Source organism: Rhinopithecus roxellana, chromosome 5 (assembly GCF_007565055.1).
Source record: "Rhinopithecus roxellana isolate Shanxi Qingling chromosome 5, ASM756505v1, whole genome shotgun sequence".
Lineage (NCBI taxonomy): Eukaryota > Metazoa > Chordata > Mammalia > Primates > Cercopithecidae > Rhinopithecus > Rhinopithecus roxellana.
This window is the reverse complement of record NC_044553.1, coordinates 16,352,144-16,377,397: the sequence shown is the minus strand read 5'-3', so window position 1 is coordinate 16,377,397 and position 25,254 is coordinate 16,352,144. Positions and strand designations below refer to the sequence as shown.

Genomic DNA, 25,254 nt, shown 5'->3' with positions numbered 1-25,254 from the left:
CTCAGGTACTGCCTGATTTTTACTTATGGGGTGGGATCTTCCCACTTAGATTGAGAACAATTAGGCTATTGAGGTGTACTGATTTGTTAGGACTGACATAGCAAAACACTACAGATAGCATAAACGACAAACATTTACTTTCTCACAGCTCTGGAGTCTGGAAGCCCAAGATCAAGATATTGGCAGGTTTACTTTCTCTGGAGGCTTCTCTCCTTAGCTTGCAGATGGCCATCTTCTCACTGTGGCACAAATGGACTTTTCTCTGCACACATTTTTGCTTTCTCTTCCTTTCTCTTCTTTTTCCATACTTTTAGGGTCTCACTCTGTCTCCCAGGCAGGAGTGCAGTGGTGCAGTCATAGTCTATGGTGTCCTTGAACTCCTGAGTGCAAGCATTCCTGTCACCTCAGCCTCCCAAGTAGCTGGGACGACAGGTGCATGCCACCATGCCTGGCTAATATTTTTATTTGTTGTAGAGACAGGGTCTCATTATGTTGCCCAGGCTGGTCATTGGTCTCTAACTCCTGGGCTCAAGTGATCCTCTTGCCCTGGTGTCCAAATGCTGGGATTACAGGCAAGCACTACCCAGCCTGGCCTCTCTTCTTCTTATGAGAACAACAGTCTTGTTGGATTGTGGCCCCACCATTATAACCTCATTTAACCTTAATTACCTCTTAAAGGATCTTATCTCCAAATATAGTCACAATGGGGGTTAGAGCGTCAACGTAAGAATTTGGGGGAACACACTTCAGTGTGTTATATAATAGAATACAAAGAAACTGTGAAGATTTCAAAGCATTTTTTTCTTTAGATTTCCAACAAAGTGATAACCACTACAGTGTGTACATGGCCAGAGGATGGGGTGGAAAACATCTGCTTGGCTTCTATGACCCAAAGTGTCCCAATTTGATTTCTTTTTTTTTTTTTTTTTCACATATTCCACATGCCCTATTTATTTTTTCCTCTTTCCTGAAGTGGTAGTTTACCACCTGTGTGAAAACAACACAATTCCTTAACGCATTTCAAAAGCACAGAAAGTTTCTGGTAATGTGCAGAGTGAGTCAACTAAGACCGGGGTAGTTTGCCGGGGGGTTGGGTGGGATTGGGGTAGAGTATGGCCTGGTTTTAAACGATTAATTTATGTTAATTACATTGGGACTTTGCTCCCTTGTGCTCCTTGCTCTTCTTAGGCCTCAGTTCTTTACTCTTTCCTTTAGGGAATTCTTGGCTTCCCTTTCTAGGATCTAAGGTCTTTGGAATAGAGGGTGGTAGGCCAGTCCTTTATCTCTACTCTGTTCTTCCTGTCACTGAGTGAGGCACAGATGGAAGTCTCACTCTTAGAAAAGAGAAATAAAAGTGATCTCTATAACAGAAAAAAAAGGGCCGGATGTGGTGGTTCATACCCAGAATCCCAGTACTTTGGGAGGCTGAGGTGGGAGGATCACCTGAGCCCAGGAATTTGAGACCAGCCTGGGCAACATGAAGAGGCCCCATCTCTAAAAAAATAAAAATAAAAAATAGGCAAATGTAGTGGTGCGTGCCTTTACTCCTAGCTACTTGGGAGGCTGAGGAAAGAGGATTGCTTGAGCCTAGGAGATTGAGGCTGCAGTGAGCTGAGGTTGAGCCACTATATTCCAGCCTGGGTGGCAGAGCGAGACCCTATCTAAAAAAAAAAAAAAAAAAAAAAAAAAAACACGGAAAAACCCTAAAATGGTTTAATTTCAGTAATTGGAGAAAATGGAAGATCAAAGATTATGGTGGTAAGGAGAGTAGATATTTTATTTTATTTTTTGAGATAGGGTCTCACTCTGTCAGACTGGAGTGCAGTGGCGCCATCACAGCTCACTGCAGCCTCGACTTCCTGGGCTCAGGTGATTCTCTTGCCTCAGCCTCCCTAGTAGCTGGGACCACAGATGCCACCACACCTGGCTAATTTTTGTATTTTTTGTAGAGATGGGGCTTCACCATGTGCTCAGGCTGGTCTCAAATTTCTGGGCTCAAGTAATCCTCCTGTCTTGGCCTCCCAAAGTGCTGAGATTACAGGTCTGAGGCACTGTGCCTGGCTAGGGGTAGATATTTTTAAAAGAGCATATTTAGCTTGTGATCTAGAGATAATGAGAGATCTCAGTTGAGAGGGCAGGAATAAAATAGGTTCCCTATCTAAACGATCCTGAGAGGCCTATAGAGCTTGCTTCTATAATTGTTGACATTGGGAGTCACTATCTAGAGATGTCTCCCCACTTCACAAAGCCATACTGAGTGACTTAGAACCTATTCCTGCCACCTTTTTTTAGTTTCCTTGATCTTGAAGGTGGAGGATAAGTGTGTTACTAAGTATGTTCCTGGGCAAGGAGTTCCTCTGAAGATAGAAGTGATGAGAAGATAGCAGAAAGGGTAATAAGGCATTAATGAACTCTAATCATCCTAAGATTGATGATTGTTTGGTTCCTGTCTATAGGAATGCCACAGGAACTCTTTTACCCTAAAAGTAAATAATAAAGCACAGTTCCAGTTTCTTTTATGTGGATACAAGGTAGCAGTGACTAGAAAAGATAAGAGCAGTGCTGTGCTCTAGCATAAAAATGTAATTGTGCTATGCAATATGGTGGCCACTAACCACATGTGGCTATCGAGAAGCTACAATGTAATTAGTGTGATTAGGTAACTGAATTTTTATTTTTATTATATTTCATCTTAATTTTATAACTTTTAAATAGCCACACATGGCTAGTGCCTTCTGTTTTGAACAGTGTGGGATTCACTGGAATTGATAGGCTGGATATACCCCTAGTTTTTATTTTGATTCAATTTATGGTTAGGTGAGTCTAGAAAGATCAAAAGAGAAAGAGACAATGGAGATTAATAATAATAGCCAGCATTTAATGTGTGCTTTTTATATAGTCAGGCACTTACCTAAACATGTAAAAGGTATTCTATATAATCTTTGCAAAAATAGTACTATTATCGCTATTTTGCAGAGGAAAAAATTGAGGCATAATAAGAACTTTACTTGCCTAGGACCACACAATGAGTAAATAAGGGGTGAAGATGGCATTCATACACAGACAGTTTTATTAGAGCCCATTCATTTACACTACATAGATTCAGGAATGAGATGTCATAGAGGGACTGGGGCCATGGTTCCCAAACTCTGTGCCAAAGTACAAGCTCACAAGGGTACTGTGGAATAGTTTTAATTTTCAAAGGAAACACAACAATATTTTATATTTCTTAAACACTGTGTGACCTATTAACTTGAGGTGATTCACAGTTGGAACACTAGATTGTGCTATATTCCTTTCGATGACAGTACGTCTGGTCGGGTGTGGTAGCTTCTGCCTATACTGTCAGCACTTTGAAAGGCCGAGGCGGGCAGATCAATTGAGGTCAGGAGTTCGAGGCCAGCTTGGCCAATATGGCAAAACTCTGTCTGTACTAAAAATACAAAAAATTAGCTAGGTGTGGTGGCAGGAGCCTGTAATCTCAGCTACTCGGGAGGCTGAGGCAAGAGAATGGCTCAAACCCAGGAAGCAGAGAATCCAGTGAGTCAAGATCATGCCACTGTACTCCAGCCTGGGTGACAGAGTGAGACTCTGTCTCAAAATATATATATACAGACAACATATCTTCACAAAAGATGGTTTTAGAAGGTCCCTCTGATAAAAATTAAGTACTATGTAAAAAAAAAAAAAAAAGTACTGTGTAAAAATCAGCATGGAACAGAAATTGAGGGTGGCAGCATTGGATTCCAACATGTGAGAAGTTGAGTAGTGTCAAACAGATGCACATATCCATAAGTAACTATTTGTGGTTATTTAAGAACGAAATATTTTTCTTTCAATTTGTGTGCATTGTTATTTTCAAAGTGCTAATAAGTTCTCAGGAACCAGCCACTTGCTCTGTTGCCCAGGCTGGAGTGCAATGGTGCGATCTCAGCTCACTGCAACCTCTGCCTCCCAGGTTCAAGCCATTCTCCCTGCCTCAGCCTCCCAAGTAGCTGGGATTACAGGTGCCTGCCACCAGGCCCAGCTAATTTTTTGTATTTTTAGTAGAGACGGGGTTTTGCCATGTTGGCAAGGTTGGTCTCCAACTCCTGACCTCAGGCGATCCGCCCACCTCAGCCTCCCAAAGTGCTGGGATTACAGGTGTGAGCCACCGCACCTGACCTTCATATATATATATATATATATATACATATTTTTTAATTTTACAGATATTGTTTTTATTCTTGTGTCCCTAGCACTAGAACAGTACTGGTGCATAGATGGTGCTCAATAAATATTTGTTAAATGAATGAGAAAAACAGTTGGAAAATAGTGGCTGCCCACAGAAGTGGGTAAAATGGCAAGCGGAAAGAGTTTGGAGGAGGGAAGAAGTGGAAGATTCCAATAGCTAAGCAAGGACCATTGATTTGTGATTTGATATAAGGTTGGTTAATTTGTAAATGTGGAGAGAAGAAATAGTTGTATTCTACCAAAGACACGCTATTTATGTTATATTCTGGTACCCGTGTATTCTGATAACAGAATTTTCATCGTGGGAAGAGTCCTCTAGTTACCTAAATTGCTTGGATCAGTATTGCACAGATCAAGGGATTATCTGTGTCCCTACCCACCAAATCCATCCTCATCCTTTCCGTCGGCATCTAGGACCCAGGAATTCTTGCCTGAGAACTTTTTCTTCTCCCAGTCCGGGCCTGCATGTGCTCTCCTAAACCCTGTATCCTCCAAGTAAGAACTGTTGCCAGGGGCGACCCAGCTTCCCTTGTCCAGGCAGCAACTCAGACACAGGCTCGCTTCATTTTTATTCTGGGGTTGTACAATCTAAGGTTTGAAATTTTTTCTTTTTGAATCTCTCACGGTTTGCTATTGACACAGCTGGAATGAGGTTGCAGGGAGAGGGCTGGGAATTTTCTCCCGACTTCTAGCCCTATTTCCGCATAGGCCTTCTTGCTGGGAATTCCTGCTCTGCGGACTGGAATGGGTACGGAGACGAAATGCTGGGTGCGCTCCGGTCCGCCCCCCCACCCCGCGCCCCGAGGGAGAAGGTTTAGGGCTGAGAAGAACTCCGATTAGATTTACAGCCCAGGTTCAGCCGATTGAATTAGGGTGTGTCACCATGGAGACGGGGCCGGCCCGCGTGCTCGCTTGCCATTGGCTGGGGACTCCAGGGCTGGGGATATAAGGCAGAGCCTAGCACAGTGAGCGAACTGTGCGGACCAGACCTGGCAGCCTTGCTCAGTTCAGCATAGCGGAGAGGATCCGAGCGGATCGGAGCAGATCGCAGCGGATCGCAGCGGATCGGAGCACACCGGAGCACACCGGAGCAGGCTCATCGAGAGGGCTGCTGCGAGACCATGGAGAACGGGTGAGGCGGGCATCAGGCCCGCGGGACCCTTGGGGAGGGGCGGGTGCTGTGAGACCCGGGAACCTGGCACACTGGGCCCAGAGAGAGCCGGGGAAGGGAGCGAGCGCCCAGGGGATGCAGAGAGGCCTGGCACGGAGCCTGTTGTCGGGGGCAAGGCGGCAGAGTCATGTGGCAGCCAGCGCGGGCAGGGACGCACGCGGGAATCGAGCTGGGGTGGCGCCACCGGAGCAGGAAGGGGACAGGTTGGTGGCGTCTAAGCTACTCCGTAAAAGCAGCCGTTGTGTGTCTCCGTGTGTGTTAGGGGTACAAGTGGAGAGTGAGTGTATGGATATATATATATATATATATATATATATATATATATATATCCCTCACTCCATACCAGGAGGAGGTGTCCTCACCCCCTGCGCTCTTCATAAATTCCCATGCTAGGATCTGGGTAAAGCTGCGAGGTACTTTTGGTGCTCAAATTCGGAGTTCCTCCTTTAGAGGAAAGATTGCTCACCTCCTTTGCCAGTTGCACTCCTCCCTTCCTTCCAGACTGGAAGTAGGACAAACTCAGTGGGAACTGACTCCTAAGTGGAGAAGGAAATCAGTCATCGAACTGAGCAACAGTCCTCTGCTCACTTCCCCCACCCCAGGCCTTTGAAAACTCTTCTCTCTGCTTTGGTCCTGGATGTCCCAGTCCAAGTGACCTGCATTAGGCATTACAGTTGCTTTTGGATGCTCAGGGAGCCAGGGTGTTCTTGTGGGGACTGATAGCCAATGAGGAAGTGCTATGAGTTGTAGCTAGACTTGCCATGTGGTGGCAGCTTCACACATCATTCATTTCCTTTGCACCTTTTGTGGACGCCATTTGATTAACATTTTACCAACTTAATTGCTTCTCTCCATTGTCCTGTGGCTCTATTGACCAGCCCCAACCTACCGTATCCAACTGCTTCCCTGAGGGTAGCCTGGTGTATTGTGCAATCATGTCTGGTTTCCCAGGCTCTGCTTTGGGAGTAAAAAATTTCCTGTGGAAGCTTGGTTAGTTATGTTCAGCTCTGTCACACCTCATTGCCACCTCTGAAGGCAACCTTTGGTCTTCCCAGATGGGTGTGAGAGAACTGGACTTGGAAATGGAAGAAAAGTAACACGAGTTGATTCTTGCTAGTGTAGGGGTTCTGGGTAAGTGCCCTTAGGTTCCTGAAGAGCAAAGATCCTTGGTGGAGAGAAAGGAAACTGGAAGGAGGCAGGGAGAGGGAAGGACAGGAAGAAGACCACAGGCAGGTGGAAAGCAGGAGAAAGGTTCAAATACTGTGTGTAACAGAGCCATAGGTCTTTGGAGGTTGTTAGCAAGTATTCAATTCATTTTCAGATCGAGCCTATAAGGTAGATGGGGCCAATTTACATTCCCTTGTTTATGCCTGAGAAAATAATTTGGAACACCAATTACATGCCTAAAAAGACAATATTGAGACTAGAATCTAGGTTGAGTTCTGCTTCCCTCTAGACCAGCAATTCCTAAACTTGGTTTTATTTTATTTTATTTTTATTTATTTATTTTTTGAGTCAGAGTCTCGCTCTGTCGCCCAGGCTGGAGTGCAGTGGAGTGACCTTGGCTCACTACAAGTTCCGCCTCCTGGGTTCATGCCATTCTCCTGCCTCAGCCTCCCCTGTAGCTGGGACTACAGGTGCCCTCACCACGCCTGGCTAATATATATATATATTTTTTGTATTTTTGGTAGAGACGGGGTTTCACCGTGTTAGCCAGGATGGTCTCGGTCTCCTGACCTCGTGAACCCCCCTTGGCCTCCCAAAGTGCTGGGATTACAGGCATGAGCCACCGTGCCTGGCCCCTAAACCTGGCTTTAAAATCAAAATTACATGGGCTTCAGAATCCGTTTTTTGGTTTTTTGTTTTTTATATAGGATCTCACTCTGTCACCAGGCTGGAGTGCCAGAATCTGTCTTTCTAACAAGCGTCTGCTGAGAATTAGTGTAGTCAGTCCTGGTTTAGCCTTTTGACAACCAGTACTGTGGACTGGGTCTGCTTTTTTGTACAGCACTTTATCTAGTTTCTTGTCTGGAATTAACCCCTTTGTGATCCAGGGAGCTAAGAATGGTAGGTGGACCTCTACCAGGGGTGTTCCCATTGTGTTTTATTGGTTTAAAAAAAAAAAAAAAAAAAAGTAGCCCTTAAGTCTTTGGCTGAGGAAGGAACTGGAGGGATGAGGGTTAAAAGAAAATTTGAGTTTATCCCTGCCTTCATGGTAGTTGGTCTTAATTACATTTTGAATGTCTTTGGGGAATAGGTAAGGTAATAAGGGGAATTTTACTAGGTGGTCACCACCCTCAGGAAGGGCTTAATCCCATTTTGAGTACTCTTGTTGGGCTCCCTCCTGGTCAAGCCCTTTTACCCTCCCTAATTTGATTATTTCATTGCACTTCCCTGTAGACTCTGGTTCCTTCCTCTCTAAACCTTTGTCATGAGGATAAGTATGCAACTTGCCAGTGTTCAGTAGATCCAGCACTGGAGTTGGGTCTGTTAGTAGAAACAGGCTTTATTAATTTTTGCCAGGCTCTGGAATGGAGGGAGTTTCATATCAGACTTGTAGAAAGAAGGGTGGCTGAGTAGATGGGTGAGCATAGTATGGCCTCTCCCTCGGTGCCAACTTCTCTGTCCCTGCTGCCTCAGTGTACCTGCTAGCCTTCTTGCACCAAAGGTCATTTGTCTGTGATGGCCTTGGAATGGGAGCAGAATTCACCTTGATGTTTTTCTCCCCTAGATACACATATGAAGACTATAAGAACACTGCAGAATGGCTTCTGTCTCACACTAAGCACCGACCTCAAGTTGCAATAATCTGTGGTTCTGGATTAGGAGGTCTGACAGATAAATTAACTCAGGCCCAGATCTTTGACTACAGTGAAATCCCCAACTTTCCCCGAAGTACAGGTACTGGCAAGTGAAAGCGGGGAATGGGGCTGAGGGATGTTATTGGGATTCTGTGGGACACAACCAAGGAGGCCAACGTTTCTACTCCTTGACCTAGCGTTTCACTGAAGACAAATATTGTAAGAGAGGAGAAGAGCCCACCGTGAGTCAGAATGACTCAGGAGTTTCCTCTAGCAGACATCCCACAACAGACAGGGCATGTGTGTGTCCGTGGACTGAGACTAAGACTTAGAAGAGGGCCAGGTGACAGGGGCCAAGTAAAGGGCAAGGGTCATTTATTTGGTTTACTTAATTTCTCAAATAACTAACTTCTGTTGGTTTATTTATTAATTTTTAAGATTTCTTTCTTCTTTTCCCTGGAGAGTTAAGAATTTTTTTTAAGACCTGATGGCAGGAAAAGACCTTTAATAGCTATTTTTTTAAACCCTTTGAAACAAGACTGGGAGAGCAGAGGGGGAAGGTGTGGGAAACATTAAGAGAGGGTGAATGAAGGGCATACTTCTTTAAGGGAGATAGCAGTGACGTTGGCTCCACTGGCCACTCCTACCCCCAGTGAGAAGGGCACTGCATTAAATGATAAGGGGGTAAATTTTTTTAAGCTTATCAACATGTTTATTTTTTATACGCCACTTGGGTTTCCTATGTCAACTTTATTACTGTTTTTGTTTCATTTTGTTTTTTTGCATAAGCTCCTCTATCTTTGAGAATTCCTCAGCTCTTCCTCTTGATTCTGGTCCCTCTCCCATTCCCTAAGGGATAGGTTAACCATCTATTAGAAGAGATTGCCAGATAAGGGAATGGTAATAATGGTTGTTATGTCGGTGGGGAGTTATCTTTGCACTCCCACGCACCCCTACATGGACATGTGTTCCCGTAGGACTGTTCTATGGGTCATAAGGAAAGAGACTTGCATGCGTTCAAATTTGTTTCCCCTAGTTTAGTAGTCTCTTCTTTAGGAAGCCAGAGTAAGTATACTATGAGCTTGCTTGCTGGACTGAGGAGGTAGGTAATTAAGTTAGGGCAATATATAAGAATACATGTTTTGAGAACTTTGAAAAATTTGAAGAGGTCTATAATTACTGCATTCACTTTTTTTTTTTTGAAAAGGAGTCTCACTCTGTCACCCAGGCTCAAGTGCAGTGGTGTGATCTCGGCTCACTGCAACTTCCACCTCCCAAGTTCAAGTGATTCTCCCACCTCAGCCTCCCGAGTAGCTGGGATTACAGCCGTGTGCCACCACACCCAGCTAATTTTTGTGTTTTTAGTAGAGATGGGTTTTCACCATGTTGGCCAAGGTGGTCTTAAACTCCTGACCTCTTGATCCACCTGTCCTGGCCTCCCAAAGTGCTGAGATTACAGTCGTGAGACACCTCACCTGGCCTATTTTTTATTTTAATTTTTATAGATTCACAGGGGTACAATGCAGTTTTGTTATATGGATATACTGTGTGGTGGTGAAGTCTGTGCTTTAGTGTAACCATCACCTGAGCAGTGAACATTGTACTCATTAGGTAATTTTTCATCCCTTATCCCCCTCCTACTTTCTCACTTCCGAGTCCCCAGTGTCTATTATTTCTGTAGGTCCATATGTATACGTTTGGTTCCCACTTATAAGTGACAGCATGTGGTATTGAACCTTCCGTTTCTGAGTATCTACTTTTTTTTACTCACTTTTTACTCTCTGGCAGTATGGCTTGTATCATCTTGAAATTTCTTTAAAAAGCCCTTCCTTCTTTGTATGTTCATGCTGAACATCCTTACCCCATATCTCTAATCTCAGGTTGTATTTGTATAATTATGAGTAATGCCTGGGTCTCCCACCAGACTTAAACTTTCTGAAAGCAGAGATAATAATGAGTCTTTTACTTAATTATATCCTAACATTTTGAGCAGAGCGAGTAACTCACAGTAGGTGCTCAATGGATATGCGTTGCGTGAAAGTATAATCCCATTCATTTCTCTTTCTTTTTTGTATACAGTGCCAGGTCACGTTGGCCGACTGGTGTTTGGGTTCCTGAATGGCAGAGCCTGTGTGATAATGCAGGGCAGATTCCATATGTATGAAGGGTACTCGCTCTGGAAGGTAAATCAGGGGACTAGGCTGGTTGGATCTGGAAGAGGCAGGAGAGAACTATCTAGCCTCTTTCACTACCTAGCTATCTGGGCTAGGTGGATTTTTGGTCCCCTCCTTCCTTTTCTTTCACGATGTATATCATGCATTTCTGTGTAGCTGGATTGATGAAATTTTGTAAAATTTTTTTCTGATCTTTTGTTTCGAAGGTGACATTCCCAGTGAGGGTTTTCCACCTTCTGGGTGTGGACACCCTGGTAGTCACCAATGCAGCAGGAGGGCTGAACCCCAAGTTTGAGGTTGGAGATATCATGCTGATCCGTGACCATATCAACCTACCTGGTTTCAGTGGTCAGAACCCTCTCAGAGGGCCCAATGATGAAAGGTATGTAGCTTACTCTGTTTTTTTCAGATGGGTAGGATTTAAGGACTTCTCTAGGAGCCTTGGGAGAATTTTTAAAATTCCATTTATGTGAGATAATTCAACCTGTGTCCTAGGTTTGGAGTTCGTTTCCCTGCCATGTCTGATGCCTACGACCGGACTATGAGGCAGAGGGCTCTCAGTATGTGGAAACAAATGGGGGAGCAACGTGAGCTACAGGAAGGCACCTATGTGATGCTGGCAGGCCCCAGCTTTGAGACTGTGGCAGAATCTCGTCTGCTGCAGAAGCTGGGAGCAGATGCTGTTGGTGAGAAGGGGAATTTGGCTGGAGGCTTGAAGAGGGAGGGATTTAGCAAAATGGGAATGGGAAGGAGTAGGAGATAACAGGACTCATTGGACTGAGAGGATCTGATTTCAGGGAAGGGTGAATTAAACTGACTTCTTGAAATACAAAGTGGTGAGATTTGGTGTAGCATCAAATCTCCTTACAAAGCACCAAGGGGTTAACAGCTGCAGTGCTAATGAATGACCTATCCATAATCATGATTTGATGGCTGTTTCTTTTACCTTTTTTTTTTTTTTTTTTTTTTTTGAGACAATGTCTCGCTCTGTCGCCCAGGCTGGAGTGCAGTGGCATAATCTTGGCTTGCTGCAACCTCCGCCTCCCAGGTTCAAACAATTCTCATGCCTCAGCCTCCCAAGTAGCTGGGATTACAGACGTGTGCCACCAAACCCAGTTAATTTTTGTATTTTTAGTAGAGACGAGGTTTCACCATGTTGGCCAGGCTGGTCCTTGAACTTGTGATCTCAGGTGATCCTCCCATCTAGGCCTCCTAACATGCTGGCATTACAGGCGTGACCCACTGCACCTGGCCAATTTGATGACTGTTTCTAAGAATTCTAAAAAATTCACTATAGCCACCTTCTGTACCTCTAGCTGTAAGATGGAACTCTATCATTAGGATTGACTTCAAAATTGCCACAAATACAGAAATGAAGCATTGCATTGGTGATTTTAAGAAATGTGTATTTATTTTAGGCAATACAGAAGAACATACCTCAACAATAATTTAGCTGCTTCTTTGGATTTGTTTTAGGTGGGACCTTGCTCTGTTGCCAAGAGTGGAGTGCAGTGGCACCATCTCTAGCTCACTGCAGTTCTAGCTGCCTGGGCTCAAACAATCCTCCCACCTCAGCCTCCTGAGTAGCTAGGACCACAGGCATACACTACCCCACCTGGCTAATTTTACTTATTTTTTGAACCAAGGTCCCGCTATGTTGCCCAGGCTGGTTTCAAACTCCTGGGCTCAAGACATCCTTCTGCTTTGGCCTCCCAAAGTGCTGGGATTACAGGTGTGAACCGCTGCACCTGGCCATTACCGGCATGAACCACTACTGCACCTGGCCATCTTTGGATGTTTTTTGAGATTTTTAATTCTTGTTGAAAGTGAGGCTAAAGGGCAAGGAAAAGAGTTATTTGAGGATCCTGACAGTTGGTTTCCATCTTTCTCACCATCAGGCATGAGTACAGTACCAGAAGTTATCGTTGCACGGCACTGTGGACTTCGAGTCTTCGGCTTCTCACTCATCACCAACAAGGTCATCATGGATTACGAAAGCCTGGAGAAGGCCAACCACGAAGAAGTATTAGCGGCTGGCAAACAAGCTGCGCAGAAATTGGAACAGTTGGTCTCCATTCTTATGGCCAGCATTCCACTCCCTGACAAAGCCAGTTGACCTGCCCTGGAGTGGTCTCGCGTCTCTCACACAAGATCCAAGTAGCTGCTACCTTCTTTGACCCCTTGCTGGAGTCACGTGCCTCTGTCCTTAGGTTGTAGCAGAAAGGAAAAGATTTCTATCCTTCACCTTTCCCATTTTCTTCCACTAGACCCTTCTAGTGCCAGATCCTCTTCTCACAGCTGGGATCACAGGTGTGAGCATAGTGAGACGTTGGCGCTACAAAATAAAGCTGTTCTCATTTCTGTTCTTTCTTATACAAGAGCTGGAGCCCATGCCCTACTACGCATCTGTGGAGGTGCCCAGGATTTGACTTGGGCCTTAGAACTTTGCACAGCAGCTGCTACTAGCTTTTTGAGATAATACATTCCTGGGGGCTTTGTTCTACCTTATCTAAATCACCAGAGACCAAACAAGGACTAACCCAATACCTCTTGGACTTTATTTAATGTCATAATGTTGTCAGAATAAAGAGAAAGATGAAATAGTTTCATGTTTTATGTAACTTGGGATGAGGCTGAGGCACAGGACAAGATTGACATGAAAGGATGTGAGACCACATGTCTTGTGTGACTATCTGCTTCTCAGACAAGTAATTAGGAACCGAGATGAGATAGTATGTGAGTGTAGCAAAGGATGAAGAAGGGCAAAATGATGAAAGGTGGGAAAGAGGTTATGAGATGGTGAGGAAAATTAACTTCTGGTGCTTGATGGCCACATCCACCAGGCTAGTCCTTCCTCTCTCCCTTGCCTTCTGATTGTTTCATTTCCTGTCTATTTGATCATAGCTGAATCAGTTCACTGATTAGCCTCTTCCTTAGTTCCCGCTTCCTTACCAAAGCCCTAATTATATTTCCTCTTGTTTGCCTTTTCTCTCCTACTCTTCTCCAACGTCCGTAACCACACTCTCCATTCACTCCATTCTGACAAGGCAGTGGCAAACGCCTCTCTGCTCTCAGCCTCTCTGTTGTTCATTGGATTGCTGCCAGCCCCAGGCAAATCTGTGAAGTTGATTCACACTCTGCTTCTCTTTGAGTGTCTGCTTCTGTCCTTCCACTTCCTTTCTGTGCTCCAGTCTTTCTCTTCACTTGGTCAGAACCTCCCTGTGATACTGTATCCAGGCATTTCCCCCTTGTTGGCTCACTGCACTATTATCTTTGCTTATCAACTTGCATTCAGCTGGCTGGCATGTTTCAAAACCACACTGCCCTCTCAGGCCTGTGTGCCTTTTGAGAAAGACCAGTCTGAATGAGCCTCTAGTAGTGACAACATTTTAGTTGTTAGTGGTATAATAAGGAAGAGATATTTTGCACAGGCTGCTTTGGAGAACTTTCAAATTATCCTTTGTTTGGTTAACTGACCTACTTAACTGCCCAACACAAAGAAAAAGCATCTTGGAGTGGCTCTGTCTCTTCTTTTGATACAGGGTCTCACTCTGTCACCCAGGCTGCAGTGCGGTGGTGTGATCTCAGTTCACTGCAACCTCTGTCACTCAGGCTTAAGTGATCCTCTCACCTCAGCCTCCTGAGTAGCTGGGACCACAGGTGCATGCCACCACATCTGGCTAATTTTTGTATTTTTTGGTAGAAATGGAGTTTCGTCATGTTGCTGAGGCTGGTCTCATACTCCTGGCTTCAAGCAGTCCTCCGGCTTTGGCCTACCAAGGTGCTAGGATTATAGGAGTGAGCCATCCTCCTGGCCTTGCCCTACAATCTTAAGATTCATTTACAAGGTCACTGTTGTATAACGCTTGTACAAAATGAGTACAAAGTCACATGTGGGAGCTCAAAGGAGGGACTGATTGTATACACCCAACAGTGAGAATTGGGTAGATTAGGGAAAGTTTTTTTTTTTCTTTTTTTCTTTTGCTTAAAGTGATGGATACTTAGGTAAAGTTTTATAGAAAACTTTAAGCCTAGTCTTGAAGGATGAAGCGGGGGAAGAGGATTTCACATCAGGGTGAGCCAAAGCAGAGCTGCAAAAAGTACTAGGCATGTTCATGAGTCATTGTCACAACTGGTGTGACTAGATCAGGACATGAAAGGCTCTAGTGAGACAGGCAGAAAGGTAATTGGTTTGAGGAGAGCTGCATTTGGTACTTGGCTTTCCTACCCCAATCTGTCTCTTGGCCAGACTGACCAGGAATCAGAATGGGGCCATCTGAAAAATATGTCCTAGAGATAATTGAGTGGAATGTTTAAGAGCATTGTAAGCTTTTTAGATTTAGTAAGTAGATTTACTAAATTCGTTTTTATATGAAGACATAATATATTTAGTCTCTTTTGTTTTATTTTTGAGACGGAGTCTCACTGTGTCGCCCAGGCTGGAGTGCAGTGGCGCAATCTTGGCTCGCTGCAAACTCTGCTTTCCGGATTCATGCCATTCTCCTGCCTCAGCCTCCCAAGTAGCTGGGACTACAGGTGCCTGCCACCATGCCCGGCTAATTTTTTGTATTTTTTAAGTAGAGACGGGGTTTCACTGTGTTGGCCAGGATGGTCATGATCTCCTGACCTCCTCATGATCCGCCTGCCTCAGCCTCCCAAAGAGCTGGGATTACAGGCGTAGGCCGCCGCGCCCAGCCTATTCAGTTTCTTTTTTAAAAATAGCTGTATTGAGATAAAATTTACATACCCTAGAATTCACCCATTTAAGGTGTGCAATTCAATGGTCTTTCATGTATTCATAAATAAGCACAATTATTACCAGTTATTTTGAGATCATTTCATCACTTCAAAGGGAAACCTTATCTGCTTCCCCATAGCCCCAAACAACCATGGATCTACCTTCTGTGTCTGTAGATTTAACTATGTTGGACTTTCACACTAATGAAATTAGACTTTTGTGGCTAGCTTCTTTCACTTCGCATAATGTTTTCAAGATTCGTCCAAGTTGTAGCATGTATCAGTACTTAATTCCTTTTTGTTACCAAGTAATATTCTATGGCATGGATACACCACATTTTGTTTATCAAGTGTCTGATTTTAAAAAGCCAACCAGTCCAGCCAAAGCTGAATGTATCAGTTTAGGGTTGTAGGCTACCAGCACACAGTGAAGGGAAGTAGGTGTGGGAGGGCTTCCCAGAGAAAAGACATTCTTGAAAAAAACTGGTGACGATACCATTCGTTTCTGGAGGGGCCTGCAGAATGCCTGCAAAATAGATTGATTTTACTGAATCTCATGGTAGATGTCCAAAACACATTGAAGTCAGACTTGTTTGCTTGACCCTATCATGATCATCTTTATTAGCATCAATAAGTATTCATTAATCATGTATTAATGTAGAGAATATTGTCCTAAAAACCAAAATGTAAGTTGGTATAAGATGAAGTGCCTGTAGTCTAGATGTGAGATAAGATGTATGAATGAAAAAGAAATAACTAGGCTGAGTTATTTGAGTCCCTTACAGCTGCTAAAGACTATTACTAGTCTCTTCAAATGTTATATTGTCATTGTTTAGAATCAGCTTTTTTGACTGAACTGAGGAAGAGGGCCTAATTTTTTAAAAAAGGAATACAGTAATGTGTGAAAAGTAGTGTATGCTAAGTGTCGCTGATGGTATGTGCTACAGAATTCAGAGAAGAGGACCATCACCGGAGCTGGGGAGTAGGAAAGGATTGACGAGACATTATTTAGGCCTTACAGAAATGCCAGGCATGGTGGCTCATGCCTATAATCACATATACTAGGTGGGAGATTTACTTGAGCACAGGAGTTTGAAGCTGGAGTGGGCTTTATGATTGTGGCACTGCACTCTAAGTGAGAGAGTAAGACTCCATCTTTGAAAAAAAAAAAGGTAGGTTAAGAGGACATAGCAGAGAGCATTACATACAGATGAATCCAGGAATGTTTAATCATTTAACAAATTGAAATAGTTAAAATGAAGAAATAAATGGGAGTATGTGCAGTAGGGTAGAGAGGAGCTCTGATTCCAGGCTCAAGAGTAGGACCTTAGGGCTGGGCGCCGTGGCTCACACCTGTATCTCAGCACTTTGGGAGGCCAAGTTGGGCGGATTGCTTGAGCCCAGGAGTTCAAGACCAAGTTCAAGACCAGCCTGGGCAAATGGGGAAACCTTGTCTCTAAAAAAATTACAAAAATTAGCTGGATGTGGTGGTGGATGCCTGTGGTCCCAGCCACTTGGGAGGCTGAAGTGGGAGGATTGCTTGAGTTGGGGAGGCGGAGCCTTCAGTGAGCCATGATGGAGCCACTGCGCTCCAGCCTCAGCAACAGAGCGAGACCCTGTTCTCTAAAAAGCAAAACAAAACAAAAGAGTAAGACCTTATTTTCTAAGCAAGATGGCCAGCCGTTGACGGTTTTTAAACTAAGGACTGGTAGGTAAAAATTGCACTGTAGGCCGGGCGCGGTGGCTCAAGCCTGTAATCCCAGCACTTTGGGAGGCCGAGGCAGGCGGATCACAAGGTCAGGAGATCGAGACCATCCTGGCTAACACGGTGAAACCCCGTCTCTACTAAAAAATACAAAAAACTAGCCGGGCGAGGTGGCGGGCACCTGTAGTCCCAGCTACTCGGGAGGCTGAGGCAGGAGAATGGCGTGAACCCGGGAGACAGAGCTTGCAGTGAGCTGAGATCTGGCCAGTGCACTCCAGCTTGGGTGACAGAGCGAGACTCCGTCTCAAAAAAAAAAAAAAAAAAAAAAAAATTGCACTGTAACATTTTGGTGGATAGAAGCCTGACTAAAAGAGAGGCTTGTTTTGATAGTAGAATTACTTTCACCCAAAATTAACTGCATAGAATAGCATAATGATTGGTGTTAAGTATTTAATTTTTAGTCAGGTTGGGGTCTTCTGTAGCATTTTAAAGAATAAACTTGGCCAGGCACGGTGGCTCACGCCTGTAATCCCAGCACTTTGGGAGGCTAAGGCGGGCAGGTCACGAGGTCAGAAGATCGAGACCATCCTGGCTAACATGTTGAAACCCCGTCTCTACTAAAAATACAAAAAATTAGCTGGTCATGGTGGTGGGTACCTGTAGTCCCAGCTACTCAGGAGGCTGAGGCAGGAGAATGGCGTGAACCCAGGAGGTGGAGCTCGCAGTGAGCTGAGATGGCGCCACTGCACTCCAGCCTGGGTGACAGAGTGAGACTTTGTCTCGAAAAATAAAAATAAAATAAAATAAAAAAGAGTAAATTAGCCAGGCACAGTGGCTCATGCCTGTAATCCCAGCACTTTTTGAGACAAGCCTAGGCAACATAGTGAGACCCTGTTTCTATAAAAAATTTAAAAATTAGCTGGGCATGGTGTTGCACACCTATAGTCCCAGCTATTCGGGAGGCTGAGATAGGAGGCTAGCTTGAGCCTGGGATATCGAGGCTGTAGTGAGCTGTGATCATACCACTGCACTCCAGCCTAGGTGACAGAGCAAGACTCTGTCACACACACAAAAAAGAATAAGCTGTTATAAAGTAAAATGTAAAGGCAAAAGTGCAAACAACTTAGAGATGAAAATACACACTTAAGTCAATAGTTTCTTTTTAATATAAAATTGTGAATAAGTATATAATCACATAGTTCAAAAATTAAGCAACATTAAATGTGTTTAGTGAGAACTCTCACCTCCATCCTGTTCTCATATGCCCTTCCTTCCCCACCCACTGGTAACCACTGTTATTAGTTTCTTTTGCATTCTTCCAGGATCTATATAAACATAAACAAATACAAATTCTATTTTTGTTCTCTTATTATAAACAGCACTTAGTATGTTATATATATTTTCTGTATCTTGCTATTTTATTTTAACATATCTTGGAGATCTTTTCACATCAGTGAGTTAGTGTGCTTTCTTGATGACTTACATCAATGCTGTCAAGGATACGTGTCTGTCACCTCCAGTTTTTTAGAAGCAAAGGAAGAATATGGTCTTAATTTTTTCACCACTTCTCAGTTCGTTCGTTGATTACTAATAGGAATAGACACAAAGAGATAATGCCACCTGCTGCTCCTTTAAAGCAAGAAGGTGGGAAGAAGGGAGCTATTCATTTTGTGCTGTGCCTTCTGCCGAATTCGATTTGGCTTAGATTTGTGTTGCCTTTTTTTTCTTGCAAATAGGCCCCTGATTTTCATAATAATGTTTTGTTTCTAAGGGACGCCTTTGAACAAATACTGGTTATCTGCTTGGTTTTTCTGTTATTGTAAATTTGGATTTTAATAAAAATAGACATTTTCCTGTCTTTAATCAATTTGTCTAACTTTAGTTTGGCATAAATTAGATTTGATATTCTTCTGGATTAATCTGAATTTGCTCTCTTGCTTTCAGGTCAACGAACCCCTACCCCTCCACTGGGCTTTTACTTTCGCGTCCATTCTGAATTTGTTTGTTCATTCTAGAAAGCTGTTGTTTTATCTCACTTGCCATTGTTTTTTTTTTTTTTTTTTTTTTTTTTTCTTTCTTGTTCTCTTCCTCTTTTTGCTGTTACTCTTTTTAAAACACCATTTCACTTGCTAGCTACTTGATTTTGGCCTTGGTTTTCCCTTTTCCTCTTTTATTTCGAACTGTTTCTATCTGAGCTCCTGTTGTAATTTATAATAAAAGGTTAGTAGAATATGGTGCTTGTCTTGTGTAGCCTGACCTGATCTAGTTCTACCAACTGTTCTTTCATCTGTCAGAGATTATTTAAGGTCAATTCTGGTTCACAGTATTCATCTTTATTATTGTCTGCTTGCGTCATCTCCCCCAAAATAATAATACATAGCTACCACCATTGTTACTGTTCCACTAATGTCATCAAAGTATGAAAATTATTTAATTGCGATCAAGGGAATAAAGTTGACATTTGGCACAGTAGTTGTTTTTCTTTTTTTTTTTTTTTTTTTGATTTGTATTTCCCTTTTATTGCATAAATTACCAACAAAATCCTGACCTGGGAATCAAAAATTTAATATAACCTCAGTTTAACACTATTAAATAAGCTAAATCACAGAGTAATACTGGAATGTTACCCAAATTAATAAAGTAGGCAAATGGCCAAGTAGTACATTCCCTATTTCAAAAACGAGGCATTAAGCATTCATGTCATAAGTTTATTAACATATCTAGTATGCCATGAGTTAGAAAAAATATGGAACGCTTCACGAATTTGCGTGTCATAGTAGTTGTTTTTCATACGGTTGTTTTGCAGTGGGAAAGCTCTCACTCTGGACATCATAGATAAGATGTTATGGAGTCGGTAAAGTCCCTGAAAAGCAAAATTGAGTTATGCCTGAAATTTTTTGCGATGGCAGGTCATTAGATTTCCTTCGATGCTTACTTTGCCAAATTCCCCTCCCCCTCACAAATAGAAACGACTAGTATTAAAAAAGACAGAATTATGGTAAGAGTAATTTTGGATATTTTCTGTCAATCCGCCATTCTTTGTGGTTGTCCAGCTTCTTAACTATTTGTTATCTACGGACTCTTCACTTCAGGATACACCCTATGGCTGTTAGCTGGTCTCTCAAAGATCTAAGGCTTGTTAGCTGGTCTCTCAAAGATATAGGAAACTGATCCCTGCTTCAGTTCCACAATACTGAGTTCAAGAATGTTCTCAGACCAGGATATGCTGAGAGAGATGGCCTTAGAGAACCAAACTGTTCTCTAAGACCCAGTGATAGTACTGTCATTATATAACCCTTAGACACACGAGATACCTCTGCCCAAGGAGGGGCTCTAGGCAGATTCACCCTTGTTTACGAGCACAGATAGGCTGTATCGAGAGAGACCTGGAAACATCCTAAATGCCCATCAACTGGTAAATGGATTAAAAAAAAAATGTATATCTAGGCCGGGTGTGGTGGCTTGTGCCTGTAATCCCAGCACTTTGGGAGGCTGGGGCAGGTGGATCACTTGAGGCCAGGAGTGTAAGACCAGCCTGGCCAACATAGCAAAACTCTGTCTCTACTAAAAATACAAAAATTAGCCAGGCATGGTGGCATGCGCCTGTAATCCTAGCTACTCAGGGGCTGAGGCATGAGAATCACTTGAATCAGGGAGATGGAGGCTGCAGTGAGCTGAGATCATGCCACTGCACTCCAGCCTGGGTGACAGAGTGAGACTTCTGTCTCAAAAAAAAAAAGAAAAAGAAAAAAAAATGTATATCAATACAATGGTACACTATTCGTTAATAAAAAAGAACAAGCTACTGACACATGCTATGTCGTGGATGAACCTCAAGAACATGCTAAATAAAAGAATCCAGATACAAATCTGTATTACATGATTCTACTTACATGAAATATCCAGAAAAATTTATAGAGACAGAAAGTAGATTAATGGTTTTTTGGGACTTAGGGTTGAGATGGGGATTAATATAAATGGGCATAGAGATCTCATTTAAGGCATAAAAATGTCCCAAAACTGATCTACGTGATTGTTGCAACACTGAATAAAATTCCTAACAATCACTGAATTTTGCACTTGAAACAGGTAAGTTTTATGATACATGAAACACAGCTCACAGGCCGGGCACGGTGGCTCAAGCCTGTAATCCCAACACTTTGGGAGGCCGAGACGGGCGGATCACAAGGTCAGGAGATCGAGACCATCCTGGCTAACACAGTGAAACCCCGTCTCTACTAAAAATACAAAAAACTAGCCAGGCGAGGTGGCGGGCACCTGTAGTCCCAGCTGCTCGGGAGGCTGAGGCAGGAGAATGGCGTGAACCCGGGAGGCAGAGATTGCAGTGAGCTGAGATCCGGCCACTGCACTCCAGCCTGGGCCACAGAGCGAGACTCCGTTTCAAAAAAAAAAAAAAAGAAAAAGAAAAAGAAATACAGCTCACTAAGGCTGCTTTTTTAAAAAAAAGTGATAAAAGGGTGAGTGATTTCAAACAGGTTGGTTCAGGGAAGAACTCTCCAAGGAGCTGGCGGTTGAGCAGAGACCTGAGTAAATGAGGGCATGAACAATGTAGTGATTAGAGAAGAGTGTGCAAGCAGAAGGTAAAGCAAACATACAAGTTCTCAGGGAACTTAACAATTTAGCAGTAACAGAAGGTCAATGCTATTAGAGTAGACTGAACAAGGGAAATGGTGGTAGTAGACAAGATTGGAGATGTAGGCAAGTGTTGTAGGCAAGTTTAGGTTTTATTTTGAGCATGAAAGAAGGTCATTGAAATGCTTTTTAACCAATTTACTTTTTTTAAAAAGAAAACCTCACTGGCTGCTTTGTAGAAAATCAATAGTATTAAGCAAAAACTGGGTGATTGGTTAGGAGACCTCAGAGGTAGATTAGGGTAAAAGTTGGTTTATGCTTGAACCAGTGATGGCAATGATGTCAGACCTCTGAGCCCAAGCCAAGCCATCACATCCCCTGTGACTTGCACGTATTCGCCCAGATGGCCTGAAGTAACTGAAGAATCACAAAAGAAGTGCAAATGCCCTGCCTCACCTTAACCGATGACATTCCACCACAAAAGAAATGAAAATGGCCGGTCCTTGCCTTAAGCAATGATATTATCTTGTGAAATTCCTTTCCCTGGCTCATCCTGGCTCAAAAAGCTCCCCCACTGAGCATCTTGTAACTCCCACTCCTGCCCGCCAGAGAACAACCCCCCTTTGACTGTAATTTTCCTTTACCTACCCAAATCCTATAAAATGGCCCCACCCTTATCTCCCTTCGCTGACTCTCTTTTCGGACTCAGCCTGCCTGCACCCAGGTGAAATAAACAGCCATGTTGCTCACACAAAGCCTATTTGGTGGTCTCTTCACACGGACACGCATGACAAATGATACAGGAACTAGAAGAAATTATTTAGGCAGATGGTGAGGGCAAGAGTCCTTGGCAAGGTTTCCTTTTTAAACTAAAAGCAGCCCCCAAATCATTTCTTTTCTAACAAAGAGCAGCCTGAAAAATTGAGCTGCAGACATAGATAAGCAAGGTGGAAGTTTGCACAGGTGAATGCTGGCTGCTGTGCCAATAGAAAAGGGCTACCTGAGGGCAAGGAATGTTCAACGTGGAGGCTCCATCTTCCCTTTTTTTTGTCACCACGTGCCCAGTAAAGAATCAGGCAACATGGCAATGGCCAGGTAAAAAACCCATCCAAATAATAAAAGATTAGGGTGAGGCAGCCAGCTTCTTTGAGTGCTATGCGAATGGCATGCCTGGTCCAACCGATCGTTCTTGCCCTGTGTAAATCAGATACTGCCTCCTCAAGCTCATCTATAAAACCTCTTGCATTTCACTGTGGAAGTGGCAGTCCATTTTCCCCAGGACTCCTCTCTGCACAGAGAGCTCTTCTCTTTCTTTCACCTACGAAACCTCCACTTTTAACCTCATTCCTTGTGTGTCCACATCCTTGATTTCCTTGGCGTGAGGCAGCAAACCTCGGGTATTACCTTAGATGAACGATGCTGCTTCAGTAAGAAGAGGTTGGATTCTGGAGATATTTGAAGATAGAGCAGATAGGACTTACCTATATTTATATAGATATATAATTTATATATTATATATATATAGAATATATATATAAAAGACCTACCTTATTTCTATAGACATATAGAAAATAAAGTATGAGTAAAAAAGAGGAATTTAGAAAGGTTCCTAAGTTTTTAGCTTGACCTACTGGGTGAATGGAGTTGCCATTTACCAAGATATTGTTAACAGAGGAGCAGTTTTGGCATGGTAATGAAAACTTTCTTTTTTTTTTTTTTTTTTTTTTTTTTGAGACGGAGTCTTGCTCTGCCGCCCAGGCTGGAGTGCTGTGGCCGGCTCTCAGCTCACTGCAAGCTCCGCCTCCCGGGTTCACGCCATTCTCCTGTCTCAGCCTCCCGAGTAGCTGGGACTACAGGCGCCCGCCTCGTCGCCCGGCTAGTTTTTTTGTATTTTTTAGTAGAGACGGGGTTTCAGCGTATTAGCCAGGATGGTCTCGATCTCCTGACCTCGTGATCCGCCAGTCTCGGCCTCCCAAAGTGCTGGGATTACAGGCTTGAGCCACCGCGCCCGGCCCATGAAAACTTTCTTTTACTGCTGTCACATTTGAAAAGCTAGACCTCCAGATGGACACGTGGATTACACAGTCAGGTATATGAGTTCGGGTCCAAGGGAAGAGATTTAAGCTAGATAAATACATTTGGAAGTCATTAGCACATAGGTGGCATTTAAACCAAACGATCTGGATGATATCACTTCGGGACGGAAGTCAGGAGAAGGAGAAGGATCTAGCAAATGGGTCTGAGGAGACATTAATGAAGTAGAAGGAAAACCAAGAAGTAGGATGCCTTGGAGGGCAAGTGAAGAAAGAGACTGATCAAGGTCACTGCTGACCTTAACAAGTAGTCTCAGTGGGGTAACAAAGATGATATATTTATTAGAGACGACACCAGAAAGAATGAGAGATGAGGAAATAGAGGCAGCAAGCGAAAACAATGAAATTTTGCTATAAAGGGAAGTGGTAGCTGGGGAAAGGATATGGGTTCAGGGGAAGGTTTTTTTCCCTTTTTTTTTAAACGATGGGAGGCATTTTGAACTGGAAAGAAGCCAACTGGGACTTGGGTGTGATTTGAAGAGAAGATGGCCTGTACCATAGTCTGAGAGTTAAATGGCACCTTTACTAATTATTGATATAATACCCTATGGCTTGCTTATAGTACAGTTACACTTGTGTTGTGTGATAGGGAACCTTGCCAATAGAAGGAAATTGATCTAAGATAGGAGATTGGTTTTGACTTGATAACTGTCCATAAGAGGGCAGCAGAGCTAGGAAATTAAAAACAACAACAGGCCGGGCGCGGTGGCTCAAGCCTGTAATCCAAGCACTTTGGGAGGCCGAGACGGGCGGATCACGAGGTCAGGAGATCGAGACCATCCTGGCTAACACGGTGAAACCCCGTCTCTACTAAAAACTACAAAAAACTAGCCGGGCGACGTGGCGGCGCCTGTAGTCCCAGCTACCCGGGAGGCTGAGACAGGAGAATGGCGTGAACCCGGGAGGCGGAGCTTGCAGTGAGCTGAGATCCGGCCACAGCACTCCAGCCTGGGTGACAGAGCGAGACTCCGTCTCAAAAAAAAAAAAATAAAATAAAAACAACAACAACAATAACAACAACAAAGAAAAACTCTGCAAGGTGATCCCTGCAGGGTAAAGACTTCTTAGCAAACTCTTTAAATATGTTAAAGAAAGTTCAGCCCTTCCTCTCCAGAGCCTCAGTGCTAAATTCTTGCTTAGAGACCCCAAAGACTCCAGACTTTGTGGAATACAATTCATAACATGGCAGGCTATGAGCCCTGCAGGGGAGGGAGCAACTATAAAGCTGATTGAGTGTAAAAGAATGGCTAGTGCAGAAGGAAGATGTAGCTGTTACATTGAAGCATCGAAAACAGACAAAAAACTAGGCCAGGTGCAGTGGCTCATGCCAATAATTCCAGCCCTTTGGGAGGCTGAGATGGGAGGATCACTTGAGGCTAGAAGTTTGATACCAACCTGGACAACGAGCAAGACCCTGTTTCTACACAAAATTTTTTAAAAAGCTGATTGTAATGGCACACACCTGTAGTTTCACCTACTTGGTAGTCTGAGGCAGGAGGATCACTTGAGCCCAGGAGTTCCAGGTTACAGTGAGCAATGATCATGCCACAGCTCTCCAGTTTGGGTGACAAAGCGAGACCCTGTCCCTCTCTAAAAAACAAGACAAAACAATAACAATAAAACAAACTAGTCTGAACCATTGTCATTATGAATAGACTGATTTTTCCAGAGTAATCACTGCCATTCACTATCATTCCATAAGAGCCATTGATGCTGAATTCCAATGTGTGTGGCTACATTTTATCAA

At 43.5% G+C, this 25,254-nt stretch overlaps 1 protein-coding gene and 1 long non-coding RNA gene across 2 annotated transcripts; one reads left to right on the top strand and one right to left on the bottom strand.

The window, feature by feature from the left end:
- Positions 1-5,198: 5,198 nt before the first annotated feature.
- Positions 5,199-13,887, top strand: PNP (purine nucleoside phosphorylase). The gene is made up of 6 exons (XM_010377058.2): positions 5,199-5,365; positions 8,136-8,305; positions 10,285-10,388; positions 10,586-10,761; positions 10,875-11,065; positions 12,278-13,887. The coding sequence occupies exons 1-6, from the start codon at positions 5,355-5,357 to the stop codon at positions 12,493-12,495; spliced, it is 870 nt and encodes a 289-aa protein (XP_010375360.1). The 5' UTR covers positions 5,199-5,354; the 3' UTR covers positions 12,496-13,887.
- Positions 13,888-19,303: 5,416 nt separating this feature from the next.
- On the bottom strand, positions 19,304-25,031 carry LOC115897663. The gene is made up of 2 exons (XR_004057426.1): positions 24,970-25,031; positions 19,304-19,684 (listed from the first exon to the last, which is right to left on the bottom strand). It is a non-coding gene; the product is annotated as an uncharacterized LOC115897663 (long non-coding RNA).
- Positions 25,032-25,254: the final 223 nt, after the last annotated feature.

Excerpts from the sequence above, each read along its gene's own strand:
- PNP (XM_010377058.2), top strand. Across the intron at positions 10,389-10,585 it reads AAGGGTACTCGCTCTGGAAG|GTGACATTCCCAGTGAGGGT; the intron begins GTAAATCAGGGG and ends TTTGTTTCGAAG. Across the intron at positions 11,066-12,277 it reads GCTGGGAGCAGATGCTGTTG|GCATGAGTACAGTACCAGAA; the intron begins GTGAGAAGGGGA and ends TCTCACCATCAG.